Source organism: Pseudochaenichthys georgianus, chromosome 5 (assembly GCF_902827115.2).
Source record: "Pseudochaenichthys georgianus chromosome 5, fPseGeo1.2, whole genome shotgun sequence".
NCBI lineage: Eukaryota > Metazoa > Chordata > Actinopteri > Perciformes > Channichthyidae > Pseudochaenichthys > Pseudochaenichthys georgianus.
The window spans coordinates 16,990,615-17,004,677 of NC_047507.1; the positions used below are offsets into that span (position 1 = coordinate 16,990,615).

The following is a 14,063-nucleotide window of genomic DNA, read 5'->3' on the forward strand; positions in this document are numbered from 1 at the left end:
CTGATGGAGATAACAGGAGAGTTGTTTAAATACAGCGCGTTCAAGTGTTTTAGACAGGAACGGGAGGAGAGAGACAGGCCTGTAGTTTATAACATCAGATGGGTTGAGAGTGGGTTTCTTTAGGAGAGGGTTTACTCTTGCCTCCTTGAGACTGTTTGGAAAGTGACCAGAAGTTAGAGAAGTGTTGATGAAATGGGTGAGAAACGGTAGAATATCAGGAGCGATAGTCTGAAGGAAGTTTGAAGGGATAGGGTCCAGAGGACAGGTGGTAGGGCGGGCAGAGGTAATGAGGGTAAGAACCTCACTTGGAGAGAGAGGGGAAAAGGAGGTCAGTGTGTGGGTGAAAGGAGGGTCTGGTGACCCAGCGCTGAGTAAAGGTGAGTCAGAAAAAGAAGAGCGAATATCATCAACCTTTTTTTCAAAGTGGTTAACAAAGTCGCTTGACAGAAGGGAGGAGGGGGAAGGGGCTTTGGGGGGGTCCAAGAGGGTGGAGAAGATGAAAAATAGTTTTTTAGGATTGGAATAGGAAGATTGGATCTTATCTTGAAAGAAAGTGCTTTTTACCTGAGAGATCGAAGCAGAGAAAGAGGAGAGGAGAGCCTGATAGGTTAGGAGGTCGTCGCGGTGTTTGGATGTCCACCATTTCCGCTCTGCTGCCCGAAGGACGGTTCTATTAGCACGCAGTGCGTCATTTAGCCAGGGAGCAGGAGGGGACTGACGAGCCTGCCGAGATGTGAGAGGACAGAGAGAGTCCAGAGAGGATGAGAGAGTAGAGAGGAGAGTTTCTGCAGCAGAGTTTGGAGGTAGGAGTTGGAACGAGTCAGAGGAAGGGAGGGCTGAGAGCACCGATGAGGCAAAGGTAGATGGGGAGAGGGAACGAAGGTTACGGCGGACAGGTGCAGGATGAGAAGAGATTAGTTTGTTATGTTTGGAAAGGGGTAGAGAGAAGGAAATGAAGAAGTGATCGGAGGTGTGGAGCGGGTTTACAGAGAGGTTAGAAGTAGTGCAGTTCCTTGAGAATATGAGATCAAGGACATTGCCAGCTTTATGAGTTGGTGGGGATGGAGACAGTGAGAAAGCAAAGGCGGTTAACAGAGATGTTAGTTCGTCTATCTTCCCTGTCTGGAGGTTGAAGTCTCCGAGAAGTACAGCAGGAGGGCCAGTTTCAGGGATGCGTGAGAGGAGATTATCTAATTCCTCCAAGAAGTCCCCCAAGGCGCCTGGTCAGTGTGCGAAAAAGTACACGTCCCACCGTCCGGGACGTGTTATTTACAATATCGGACAAGTAGATCTGTCAATTGACTTGTCCGGCGGACAAGTGACGTTTATTGACAAATTATTGATACATTCAGTTTACAAAAGGCAGAACTCATTCGCAAATTGTACGTGTGTTTAGAAATGTTAGTTTTGGTTCTGCTTGTCGATTCCTAAGGAAATACATCTCGCCGCTTTCTGTACAGTTAGACGGGGCGGGGCGAGAAGTGTAGCACAGTGGCAGGGTTGGGAAGCAAAACTCGGTTCCGAGTAGGAACAAATAACAATTATCCGGTACCGGGATTAATAAGAGTTGTGAGGACAAGAGGCGAGGCCGAGCCCCGCGGACTGCAGCTCTCTCTCTCTATGCTCCGGATCAGCTGATCGCTGCACGGTGCAGCTCAGCGTCCCTCTCTCTCTTTCTACACACCGCTACCCGTTGAACAGCCTCATCTTTGTCAAACTGTCTTATGTTCTTTCTCTAACACATAATGAAGGTTATTAAGCGTTTTAACTCCTATGTTGTTAATATTGACCACCATGTCCTTTATGAAGTAAAGCAGCCTCCCTGTCTGTGTCCTCGCGCTGTCCTCACATCCCCGGACCCCCAGACTCGGAGGAGCACAGGGATGTCAGTATTGTTTATGAAGCAGGGTATAGATTATTATCATTAGATTATTGAAATGAAAATACTATTTATTTACTTTTACAAACAGTGAGCAGCTGGGCAGCTGCAGCATGTTTATTGCAGGACATGTGTCAGCGTGCAAGCGTCTTTGAGTTGTAGAAAAGCGCTAGGCCTATAGGCTATACATCTAATGTGTCATTATTATTATTAGGTTATGTCTTATGTGTTGGACATGTGTGGTTAAACTCTGTCTCACAGGCAGGTTGCAGCATGTGTATTGCAGGACATGTGTAAGCGTGCAAGCGTCTTTGAGTTGTAGAAAAGCGCTAGGCCTATAGGCTATACATCTAATGTGTCATTATTATTATTAGGTTATGTCCTATGTGTTGGACATGTGTGGTTAAACTCTGTCTCACAGGCAGGTTGCAGCACGTGTGTTGCACGACATGTGTTGGACACACAGACTGTGTGGTTGGTCTCTGTCTCACAGCCAGGTTGCGGTGTAACATCAGAGGAGACTGGGCCAATTGTACATTCTCAAACTGCACCACTTAGAACTAACTAAACAATGCATAGATTATTTTTATATAATTGTATTCAATAACCGTAAGAAATTAAACAGTATGAAGTGATTTTTAAATAGGAATACAGATTTGACTTAATGTTTTCATAAATACATTTTTCTCCCAGTTTGACTTATTTTTACCCTCTCAAAGAACCGGAATCGAGAACCGGAAATAACCGGAATCAAAAAGCAGAACCGGAATCGTTAAAATCCAAACGATACCCAACCCTATGTGTGATGCAGTAAAATCGTACCGCTCACTTACGTTAGCGGTGTCGTAAAAAACGTGGGGAAATGTAAAATACGATGACGAAGAAGAAGATTCCAGTGGCCCCAATTTTTTTCCATTCTGGACAAGTGAAAAATGTATTCGGACAAGTAAATTGCCAAACTCACTTGTCCATGGACAAGTACTCTCTAAAAACTTTTTCTCACACTGCTGGTGGACAGTAGAGAACAACAATGGTTAATTGTATAGGATGGGTTACTGTGACGGCATGGAATTCAAAGGTGGAAGGAGCGAAGTTAGGTAGTTTGAAGAGGGAAAAGCTCCATTTGGGAGAGAGCAGGAGACCAGTGCCACCTCCTCTGCCAGTGGGTCTGGGTGTATTGGAGAAGGAATATGCTGTGGAGAGAGCTGCTGGGGTGGATGTGTTGGATGGAGTAATCCACGTCTCAGTGAGAGCAAGGAAATCCAGAGACTGCAGGGAAGCGTAGCCAGAGATGAAGTCAGCCTTAGGAACAGCTGACTGGCAGTTCCACAGGCCGCCTGAAACTAGATGTTGGATGTCAGTGGAGCATGTGGGATAGACGAGAGCAGGCCGGTTATATCGATTACGAGATACACGGGGCCAGTGATAATTGCGAGAAGACAATGAACAATGAACACTTTTGTGTGATTTATAATTAGATTGACAGATCTGCAATATGCAGACGAAGCAGATGGCTCATGGACAGTGGAAAGGCAGGAAGCTAACTTGTGAGCCGACGGACTACAGGTCTGTTGTTATAGCAGCTGGCTGACAACTCTGGGATGCTTTGTGTCAGCATGGGGGGGGTAAGAAAGGGACAGACAGTTTCATTTGAGGATGGAGGGACCTAACTTTATATTATCACTGAGACTTGAGCTCAAATGATAATTCAATATGGAAGATATGAAATGTTCACATGTATTTTTGTTAATTCAATTATTGGTCATTTACATAATTTAGCTCTGATCATGAAATTATGTATTACAAAAAAACATACTGTTCAAAATATACACAGATTTGTCTGATTTATTTCAATACATATCAGACCAAATACTACACATCTGACCATGCTATGCCCATAATCAGTCAAAATGAGGTTTAATAACCTAGTTTAGCATTGGTGTAACATGCTCATGCTAACTGTAGTTTTAAAACTGACGTTGATTTGACCTTGCCGTGAAGAAAAAGGAAATCCTATAAGAGCTTTCTTCAGAGTGTTAACTTCATCTCCTCTCTCCTCTCCCTGTGTGGCACTGATGTCTCATTCCTCCCCTCTATTTTCCACTCTCTATCCTACTCAATCCCAGCTTTGATGTATGCATGAGGGAGGATTTCCTGAAGACCAAAGGGGCCATTACCCAGGGGCCATTAGGCCTCTAGTAGAGCATGTCAATGAGTGCCGAGTCTTGCTCTGTTTTCACATGCAGCCACTTTACCATGTGGGTAGGATTGAGGGAGATTCTCTAGGGATGATAAAGCATAGCCTTAAATGTATATATTTCATCACAAATATCAGCATTCTTATCAGATCACCACTGTTTAGTGTATCGTGCTGTAACTTACACTATAGTGGTTCTTTTCTTACTGTTGCATGTGAGGAGGTCAGGTCATTAATTGGTGCTGTTGTTCTTTCATGCAGACTAAGAGCGAGGGGAGTGAGTCATCATCAATCAGGATGAAACGCTCTGACATTTGAGCATGAAATTCCCAGAGTGCCTTGCGGCCCAACCTCGCTGGTTTGTATACTACAGTAAAGGAGGTATGCAGAGCGCTGTGGTCTGAATGAGATATTTTTTGTTGATATTCGCGAAGCACTGAGGTCATGGTTGGTAATATTACACAGAAAATAATAAGGGCTGTACGGCAAACAAATATTTATCGAAACATGTAGGGCTATGTGTTATTTAGATTGGATCTTTCTGTTGTGGTGAGTGGATGAAACTAAAGAGGTGATAAGCTGTGAGGTGAGCAGGGAGTAACCTGAAAAGGACACAGAGGGAAGATAACCTTGATTGCTGGAATCACTTTGCCGATCTCTTCAATATATCCCTGTAGAGGACAAGAGCGCTGACTCTTCTCTGCTGTGTTTTAATAAAAAAAATGCTCTCATAGAAAGTGCGTGGTAAATGAGTGACGGTATATCATGCTCCTGTTTTTACAGAGAGCACTTGAGAGGATCATTGAAGTTCGCTGAGAGCGTCGGGCCTCTCTCTCTCAAGGGCAGCTGGCTCTATCATCTGCGCTGAATGCGACGCGCAGTCCTTCTCTAATCACAAATATCAAATCTTAGCATTCAGCATGCTGACTACACTAGGTTTTACAGAATGTGAAGCCTCACTTTTCCGCCCAGCACAGCAAAATATCAGCATACGGGCCACAGAAAGAGACAGAGGAGGAGGTAAGGGAGGGAGAGAAAGATGGATAAGGTGGAGGAAAAGGAAGATAAGCGGCCAGTGTGTATGTGTCTGGATGTGTGTGGTGCACCTTTTACTAGTCACTTCCTCTGCGCCTGGAGACAGGAGAAACAAGGAATGATTAATTGTACTCCACCCTACGTGGCCTCTGTCTGGGGGAGCAGTCCCAGAAAGTCTGATACAGAACAGCGAGGCCTGTTTCTTCCTTTTTAAACTCCCTGGATCAATAACAGATTGGCAGGTCAATCTCTTCAGGAGAAACTGCACGGCCAATGAGAGAGACCATGAGCAGCTGAGACCCTCCTCTTGTCTGCCTTTCTCAACGTTTGGAGCTTGAGGTCATTGATCTGTGTTTTCACTGAGCGGATCCCTTAGCTCGCCTTATCGATTAGCTTTAATAAAGAGTAGGTTCTCTATAAGCATCACAGCGTGTTCAATGAGATCCATGGCCCCAGGGTGCCATTCACCCCTTTCATCTGCCACTCTCCTGCACACAACCATCAACACACACATTCAGGCAGGTGCATTTTAATTTGCATTTCAGACCATACTGTACAAATTATTGCGTAAATTGGGTGCCGATCATCTCTTGGTCCTAGCAATTGCAGCACACCCAGAGGCATCTCATTTCAGAGAAACCTCTCTACCCCCCGATGTTTTGTTTTCACAGACAGAACTCCCCTCTCCTCTTTAGAGAAAACTACACATTTGTGCATTAGCTCAATATTTAATTTGCATTTGTTTTCCTTTCTCCAGGCCCCGTGAGCCAGGTGAATTGAGATACTTATTTCCTAATTGATGTTTGAATGGAAGGAGGAAACCAGGAGGGGCTGTGAGTCAGCAGGCATATTTACTGTGAGTCAGCCATCATGCAAACAGTATCTGTTTGTTGTTCTTTAATGTCATGAGAAGTGTGGTACAGTAAATGAATGTGCGTGAGTGGCCATCAATTATTGTTATTTTTCTCCGCGTGGGGGATGGGAATAATTATAAATCAAGACTGCTTCTCTGCCACATATGTTTGGAGGGTAGGATGAGAGGGAGTTTCTTGCTCAATATGTCTTAAAGATAGCATTTGATTTGGTCATGAAGGCAGATTTTTTCCCCCCCGGAGGAACAAGCGTAGATATTTGTTCTGACTGAATGATCCGTGACATCTATGTACATAAGCAGGGGGCTGCTGCTGTAGCTCTTCATCCCCGCCATCAGGTGGGCTTTCCGCTCCTGCTGAGGTCTGTGCCCCGCAGTGTGTCCTTTCTACCAAAACAGCCCCGTCTTCCCTGTCAGAGAGGAGACAGAAATGCTGTGCAGCAACCCTGCCGACTGCTGTGTGGCTTTCTGTAGCAGAGCACCTGCGTGTCCCCTGCTGACTGACCGAGCCAAGGACAACAGCGACTGGCTGTCTCAACCCGTGTCCACCAAATGCCCCGAGAGATGCAGGACTCACCAAAGACTGTCCTGAACCTCGGCGTTGACTTGGAGGTCAGCGGAAGAAGCGTTGAGCCCCTTTACCCATCTTCTGTGCAAAGGACCATTGTGACAGAAACACACCTGGGTTAGATCATTTGAAAAGCAATAACCCTTCATTGTGAGTTTGCTGCCGCATGGATGAACCTGACATTTCTTTTTTGTTTAGGTGCAAATGTGTCAAACCTGCTGTGTCCTATAATTGAAATGGTCCGACCAGTAAGCAAACAGCAGAGCAGGAAAAGGTAATAAGATAGGGACAGGTGCACACACAATGAGACAAACATACATGCACACCACAGCCGCACGTATGCGCACAAACACACTCACACAGCTGATAGAGGGAGATATTCACTTCTCCGGGGGGTAACTTCATGCTGGATTAGATTTACTCTGATGTTTTTGTGCATCTCTCCCCTTTGTTTACCTTTTCAAATGAAAATACCTGACCTATGTCCACAGGAAAACTTGCTCAACTAAAACATGTCTTGTTACCAAGTTTCTGATGATTATTCGGAGGCTCCTAGTTGCAAGAAATAAGTAAACATGCCCTGCCCTGCTGTAATGTTACATTTCCTAATACTTTAACCCCCCTGTGTAGATAGTATGTTACTATGTTAGCATGAGACTATCGTAGGTGTTTCCAAAAATGATGTGATTCTTACATTCATTCAAATGGTCATCCACTGGACCAGATGCTCTAATAACTAGAGCACACCTATTTGGAGAAGAGCTCTAAGGTGAATATTTACACTCCAGTTTATACAATCCCTACCTCCCATTCCCCTAATTATCAAAATAAAGCCTAGACTCCTATTCATAATCCTGAGTTTTTGAAGGACACACAATGCTCGATAGTGGACATGAGGAGGAAAGGAGGTGGCATGATGCGCGCCCCCGTATGTCGTACAGGAATTGGCTGAAGATGCAGGAATGACCGCTTGTCCCAACAGCTGAGTCAAGAGCAACAGATAGGATGAATAAAAACAGGAAGTCTCGCAATTTTAGCTTCAAAATAAAACGTCAGGTTAAAGAAAGTCCTTGAACTAATGCAAGGATGTTATGCCAAATATGTGCCCAAAAGTGTAAATATTGTAAGACCGTAGCCATATTCTCAAGGGACCCTAGTATTTTTTGGGTGGAAAATGTGCCTACCTCTGATTACTTAAGATAATTCTCATGTAGTGTTATACTTAAGGCTTTTTACTGAAAATATAACAGTGACATGTGATATTTAACTAATTTCTGCCTGCACTCTCCCCTCCCTCTAATGCTATATATCGTCCTAAAAACAATAAATGGTTTTATTTTGAAAACCCAGATTGAAACACTCAATTCCTGTGTTGGCCAGCTTCGCTGTATGGATTCAACATTGGAGAGAGTGGGAGAGAAAAGGAGCAAATGTGCGGAGTGGGAGGGAGGACAGTGAGTGCGCAAATAGGCAAGCAGGCACATCAGCGGCACAGCAGCGGCACAGCATCGTCCTGATCCTGATCTCCCGGGTCTTCAGCTGCCAATCCTCTCTGCGCGTCTCTGCTTGAGGTTTCACTGCCGGCTGAAGTGTCCAGAAGCCTCTGCCAACCATCAGCTCCCACCAAACACTTTCTCTGGAGCGCGGTTATTCTTAGCTCAGCGGCGAGAGACTGTCCTTCCGGTCCTTCTCTTATTTATCCCAGTTTCTTGAATATTTAATGGAAAATGGCGATCTGCGCGCAGTCGTACGGTGTTTTCTGTCTCTTCGCAATCCAAACTGTACTTATCATATGCGTCTCCACGCCGACGGACGGGACCCACCTCTTCCCCCAACACTACACGTAAGTACCCTGCACCGTTTTGGGGGATACACCGGAGCGCGGAACTAGGACAGGTGGCCCCGCCGAGCCTGCACATGCAGCGGCGTTTACCTCTGAGCGAGAGGAGCTGTGCCCCTGATGTTCAAACACAGAAGACACAGTCTCTGATGTCGCGTTATGAATCTCGCTCTCATAAAGCCCGTGTTGTTATTGTTTTTGTGATGACTGTGGCATGTAATACCCAAAGCCCTATTCAATTCGTCAACATGGGAACAGGCTACAAGGAGCATACACAGGTGCCACTGGCGAATAAACCAAGCGAACAATAATGTCTTTGAACAGTCATAGCGATACAAATACAAATGATGATAATAATACTCGACGTGTTGTTCCCCTGTCGCTGCATGGGGGAGAATATCCCATTTACGCATGAAAGATAGGTTGAGCTACAAAGAGGCTTGTCTAAAAAGTCCTCCACTGGATGCACACGCACCGTGAATATAATCTTGTCTATCCCACAGCAGGGTGCACTGGTGTTTTTACAGGATGAGTTTGATTCAGAGACTAAACCAATTAGTTAATGCAGCAGTAGCGCCAGGTCTCTAAACCTTCAGATGAAGCTCCTGTATTTAAAGTCGATCCTCACCAAACTTCAAATCAACTTGTTTAGAGTCTGTTCGTGGGACCTATGGAGCGATATAGCTCACATACTGATTTCTGGTATTTTTAAAAATGTTCTCAAAATGTTCTCAAAGACATATTGTAGAACTTAGTTGCCAATGCCTGTATCCCCGTGTTGTTTTATCCATGTGACCGCAGGCAGAGAAAGTAGCTGAGCACCCAGCTGTGTGTAAACTATCGTTGTTCTCAGCGGGTAGCCTACACCTGTTGGGAAATAGTGTTGCCATTATACATATTTGAATTGAAAAGGTTATTTCTACTAAAATATCAACAACATAATAGTTTCACCTTGAATGACACACGGAGGCAGACCGAAACATCATCGTCAGCACGAGCAGTACTCACAATATTTAGCATCGGCGAATTATTATAACAATAATCTGCCTTTTTTCCTATTTTGTAAAGGTACCGTTCATTCGTTTGAAATTATTTTATAATATGTTTCTATACATTATGAATGCTTTAGGGTGCAACAGTTCCTCACTACTCCATGACGTGATAATCTGATGTGAACATAGCCTGTAGTTATTATTAGTCAGGTTCACAGAAAAGGAGAATCTAAATAATTCCTCTATGATTTATCCACTGGCTGATCTCTTTGTTATTCCTGATGGCCAAGGTGACTTTCAAAGGAAAATCACTTATGTTATATCATTGCTCAATGACTTAAAAGGACAATTAGCTGCATCATTGATTTTATCACTTGAGCACCATAAAGGAATGTATGGATGGTTTCACTAACAAATTCCCATAGCATATGAAATTATATTTATTGTATTGAAATATATTTTTAGAATGTATCCCTGTAGTAAATGATAAAAATGGCCTTGTTTGTAATATTTCCTCCAAATACATCTCAAGTCACTTTATTTGAGATTAATAATTGTAAACCAATGTTAATCTTATTAGATACATTAATAGTCTAAAGCCTGTTGATCTATTTACCCCGTATTATAGTCAGCCATCTCTTGTTTTTCAAATTGTGTTTGTGTCACATCACTTTGCTATATGTCAGAATTTCCCTGTTTCGTAAATGAAGCGTATGGGGAGTGGCTGTGGCCACTGCGTGTTTAGAAAGGCATGACACACACACACACACACACACACACACACACACACACACACACACACACACACACACACACACACACACACACACACACACACACACACACACACACACACACACACACACACACACACACACACACACACACACACACACACACACACACACACACACACACACACACACACACACACACACACACACACACACACACACACACACACACACACACACACACACCGGTTGGAGCATGTGTGTGTACCTGAGTAAATGTGTCCATAAGCGAGGGCAGTATGTAATCTTCATTTTTAATGTAGCTATTGGATTGCAGTGTTTGTGTGTATAGTATTGTGTGTCTGTATGTGGCAGTAGAAGATGTTTGCATTCGGGAAATGATTTCCATATTTCTAAATTATGTGGAGGAAACATGTTTCTATAACTGCTATCTAACTGTACACTATTCTTAAAGCAATTTTATTTATTTCCCAACATACAAAAATAGTTACCTTTTTGCCCTAGAGATATTTCAGCATTGCATTTGGATCCATTTCAGCAGAATGAACATGGTGATGATGTATATCTGACTCACAGGTCATCCGCCAAAACTCATTACATTACATTACATGTTACCCATTATGTTAACCTTACATAAATCATAATGCAAAACAAATAAATAAAAAACACAGGAGGCACATAGTAAAGTTGTAATACTATGTCAGAAGAAGAGCCAGCGAGCATCAGTGGGCTTTCATATAGTGTTAATTGAAAACTCAGTTTTTAAGAGAGATCACAGCTTTCAAAACAAGGGGTCTCTAAGCATTCATTAAAAATCAGGCCAGTAGTGGACATCATTTATTTATCAAGCATCTCCTCCTATAATCGCTGAATGCAGAGTTCTGCACATTTGTGAGTGTGAAATATTTGTCTCCTTTGATTTACAATTAGTCCAACATTAATCTCAAGTCAATATATGACGTTTTACATAACAGCATTAAATGATTTTAATCAACTATGTGGTTTTTCCTGATTCTGATCTGTTGTGTAAAGGCTAACATGTTGACTTCTGCTGGCTGTCACTGGATAGGTATACTGTGCATTTTTAAGTGGGTTATTGATTAAACTTGATGTACATAATGAAATGGATTTAGAATATGCAAACACCTGGAACTAAGAGTGACGAGGCCAATTTGTGCAAAGCGTGTCTGTACAGCCTGTACATGTTACATGAAAATGTTAGAGATTCCATTAAAATCTGTTGATTATTCATATCTTCCTCAGGAATAGTATGTCGAGTTTTGAATGCTAAATGTATATCATTTTCTCACAGGATATAGAATGAAACAACACAATTTTAATCCATTGTGTATGAATGTAATACACTTATGCTAAAGCAACATTAGTACTCTTTATCACCATATTGTGTAACAGTTTGCACTTGCCAAAAACTGCCGATTTTTTTAAAGATTATTGGCTTGCTCAAAAAGTAACTCAATCTCCATAAACCCTAAATGTTAAAACTTTACAGTAGAAATGTTTACAGCCTGGTACAAAACACAATTTTAGTCTCTGAACCTCAACCAATTGTATACAACTCGGTTTTTAAATTTTATTAGGGCTTAAGGGTATGCATAATTAAGGGAGTGGTCACATTGAGTGACAGGTGGGTTTCCTCACAGCTCACCTGGGCTTGCCTCCACCTCTTTGCCCATTTTGGATTAGCCAGGATATTAGGCGGAGTCAGCACTGCCAACATGACGATGGCCACACCACTCACTTATGGCTTCATAACCGCTGTCAGGAATCCTATAGGTGACGTCATGAAGACTCTATCCAAATGTTACACTATGTAGTTGTAGCAGAGTAAACTGAACAGGCTTTACAAATAATTTCCTCAACCATCAAGCCACATTATAGACAACATCATCCGTCCTCAATTTAGATTTAATGTGGCATGAAAACAGATATACCCTATTATCAATTCAATCTGATTGCTTTGGTCAAAGTTGTGCTGCTTGACTTCACGATTACCCATCCCAACGGTATATGTGCATTTACATCTACTTACAATAAAAGACATAACGTAGAACGCATGTCATTCTATCATATTTAAATTATTATATACTGTGTGTGTGTGTGTGTGTGTGTGTGTGTGTGTGTGTGTGTGTGTGTGTGTGTGTGTGTGTGTGTGTGTGTGTGTGTGTGTGTGTGTGTGTGTGTGTGTGTGTGTGTGTGTGTGTGTGTGTGTGTGTGTGTGTGTGTGTGTGTGTGTGTGTGTGTGTGTGTGTACGGACTAATGAAGTTGCGTAAGAAGTCTGCCTGGCTTGGGGCAGAGGTAATGTCCCTCACTGTTAGTATCACTGCTCAGCTTTGCTCTCACTCTAAGCTTGTTTTCATTTCGTATTGAGGTGACCTTTTCATATTCAGAAGCTCTCCCCAGCGGTCCCTCTCTGCATCGTCCTGTTTGAGGCCTTCTTGCTTGCCTCTACCCTATAAACACAGCCTGTGTGCACTTGCCTGGCGTGTTTGCTCTGCTGTTACTCTCCTGATGAGCCCCAGCTCTGGCTTCCTGAATAAGGCGAGCCCTGTCACTGCTTGCACGATTTGTACAATTTAATAAATCTGTCTTCCCTCTTGTCTTCTGAGCAAATCTGACATTTAAGGATGACATTTCTTTCAGTCATCATATTAAAAGACAACCGACTGTTGTGTTGTTGATGCTAGTGATTAGCTATCTGCAGGCTGCTGAAAGGAAAAGGTTGGCATGAAGTCAGTGGTTGGCTTTCAAATTCGTGACCGAATTTATATATCTGATTACTGAAAGACAAGCTTTCCTTATGTTTTCTTTTTTGTGACACTTTCTCGTGGCCATGCCAATCTTGATCCATTAAGGCATTTGTTGCTTGCTGGGAGTTCTGCAGTGCTGAGCCCTAGCCGTTTGATCTCTTGATTCCAAACTTGGCTCTGTCTTACGCAGATCAGCTCCTGCTTAGGGTGCGTTTCTGTCAGACTTGAGCAGTTTTTATCCCAGCCCAGCCAAGTCAGGCATGTTCGCTGCGAGTCCTGCCAGGGCTGACCAGATATATGATGACGACGAACCCAGACAGTAGGTGTGGTTGGACAGGGACGCATCAAGATAGATAGTGAGTTGTAAAACATGGAAAGTATGGCAGTTTTACAATAGAGATGCACAGAGATATGGGGAGACTCTTTCTGACACCATCTAACTACCACTTTCACTCACATCCAATGGCAGAGAAACAAATGGTGATGATATGTTCAGGTAATCAAGATGGCATGAAGATTTAAAGTGTCTAATTTTATTTTCCAGAATGATTCACTGGGCAGGACGCATCGAGAAGGAGCTGGAAAAGGTTCTGCAGCACGTCACCGGAACCCAGCAGATGAGATCGGTAAGTTGACGTCACGTTTGCATGTGACGCAGCACTTTTTACTGCATTATTAATAAGTGAGTTTTCACAACATAAGCTCTCATGTGTGTCTGTGGGGTGATGGGTTTGAATGAGCACTATTTTTGATCTAATAAAGACATTACGTTTTAGGACTTAAGTGTATTCTATGTGATCATTTAGAAATCAGAAATAAATGTACAAAAAGTACATTTATTTCTGATTTCTAAATGATCACATAGAATACACTTAAGTCCTTTACTCATTGTAAATCAGTTTGTTTGTTAAAGAATTTTCTTGATTATTGATTTTCCATTTGATTGACCTTCAATCATGTAAACATTTATATGTTATCAGTGAAGATACACTAGACGAAAGGTATTTTTAGCTAATGAACACACTGTTTTCACTGGTTTGAAGAAGATTTTAAATGTATAACTCTAAATGATACATTTAGGGTAATGTGGTGTGTGTTTGCGTCTGTGTCCTGGTATGAGGCTGTGTGTAACACGTGTCTGGCTGTGGTAGAGCAGA

At 42.8% G+C, this 14,063-nt stretch overlaps 1 protein-coding gene across 2 annotated transcripts in view; it reads left to right on the forward strand.

Moving 5' to 3' along the window:
- The first annotated feature begins 7,974 nt into the window (after positions 1-7,974).
- The window catches only part of cacna2d2a (calcium channel, voltage-dependent, alpha 2/delta subunit 2a), a 146,723-nt gene continuing 140,634 nt past the window's right edge, over positions 7,975-14,063 (forward strand). For both annotated transcript variants that reach the window (XM_034082748.2, XM_071203117.1), the window contains exons 1-2: positions 7,975-8,393; positions 13,451-13,532. In XM_034082748.2, coding sequence (XP_033938639.1) covers positions 8,278-8,393; positions 13,451-13,532 — 198 coding nt within the window. In that variant the 5' untranslated portion in view covers positions 7,975-8,277. The remainder of the gene's footprint in view (positions 8,394-13,450; positions 13,533-14,063) is intronic.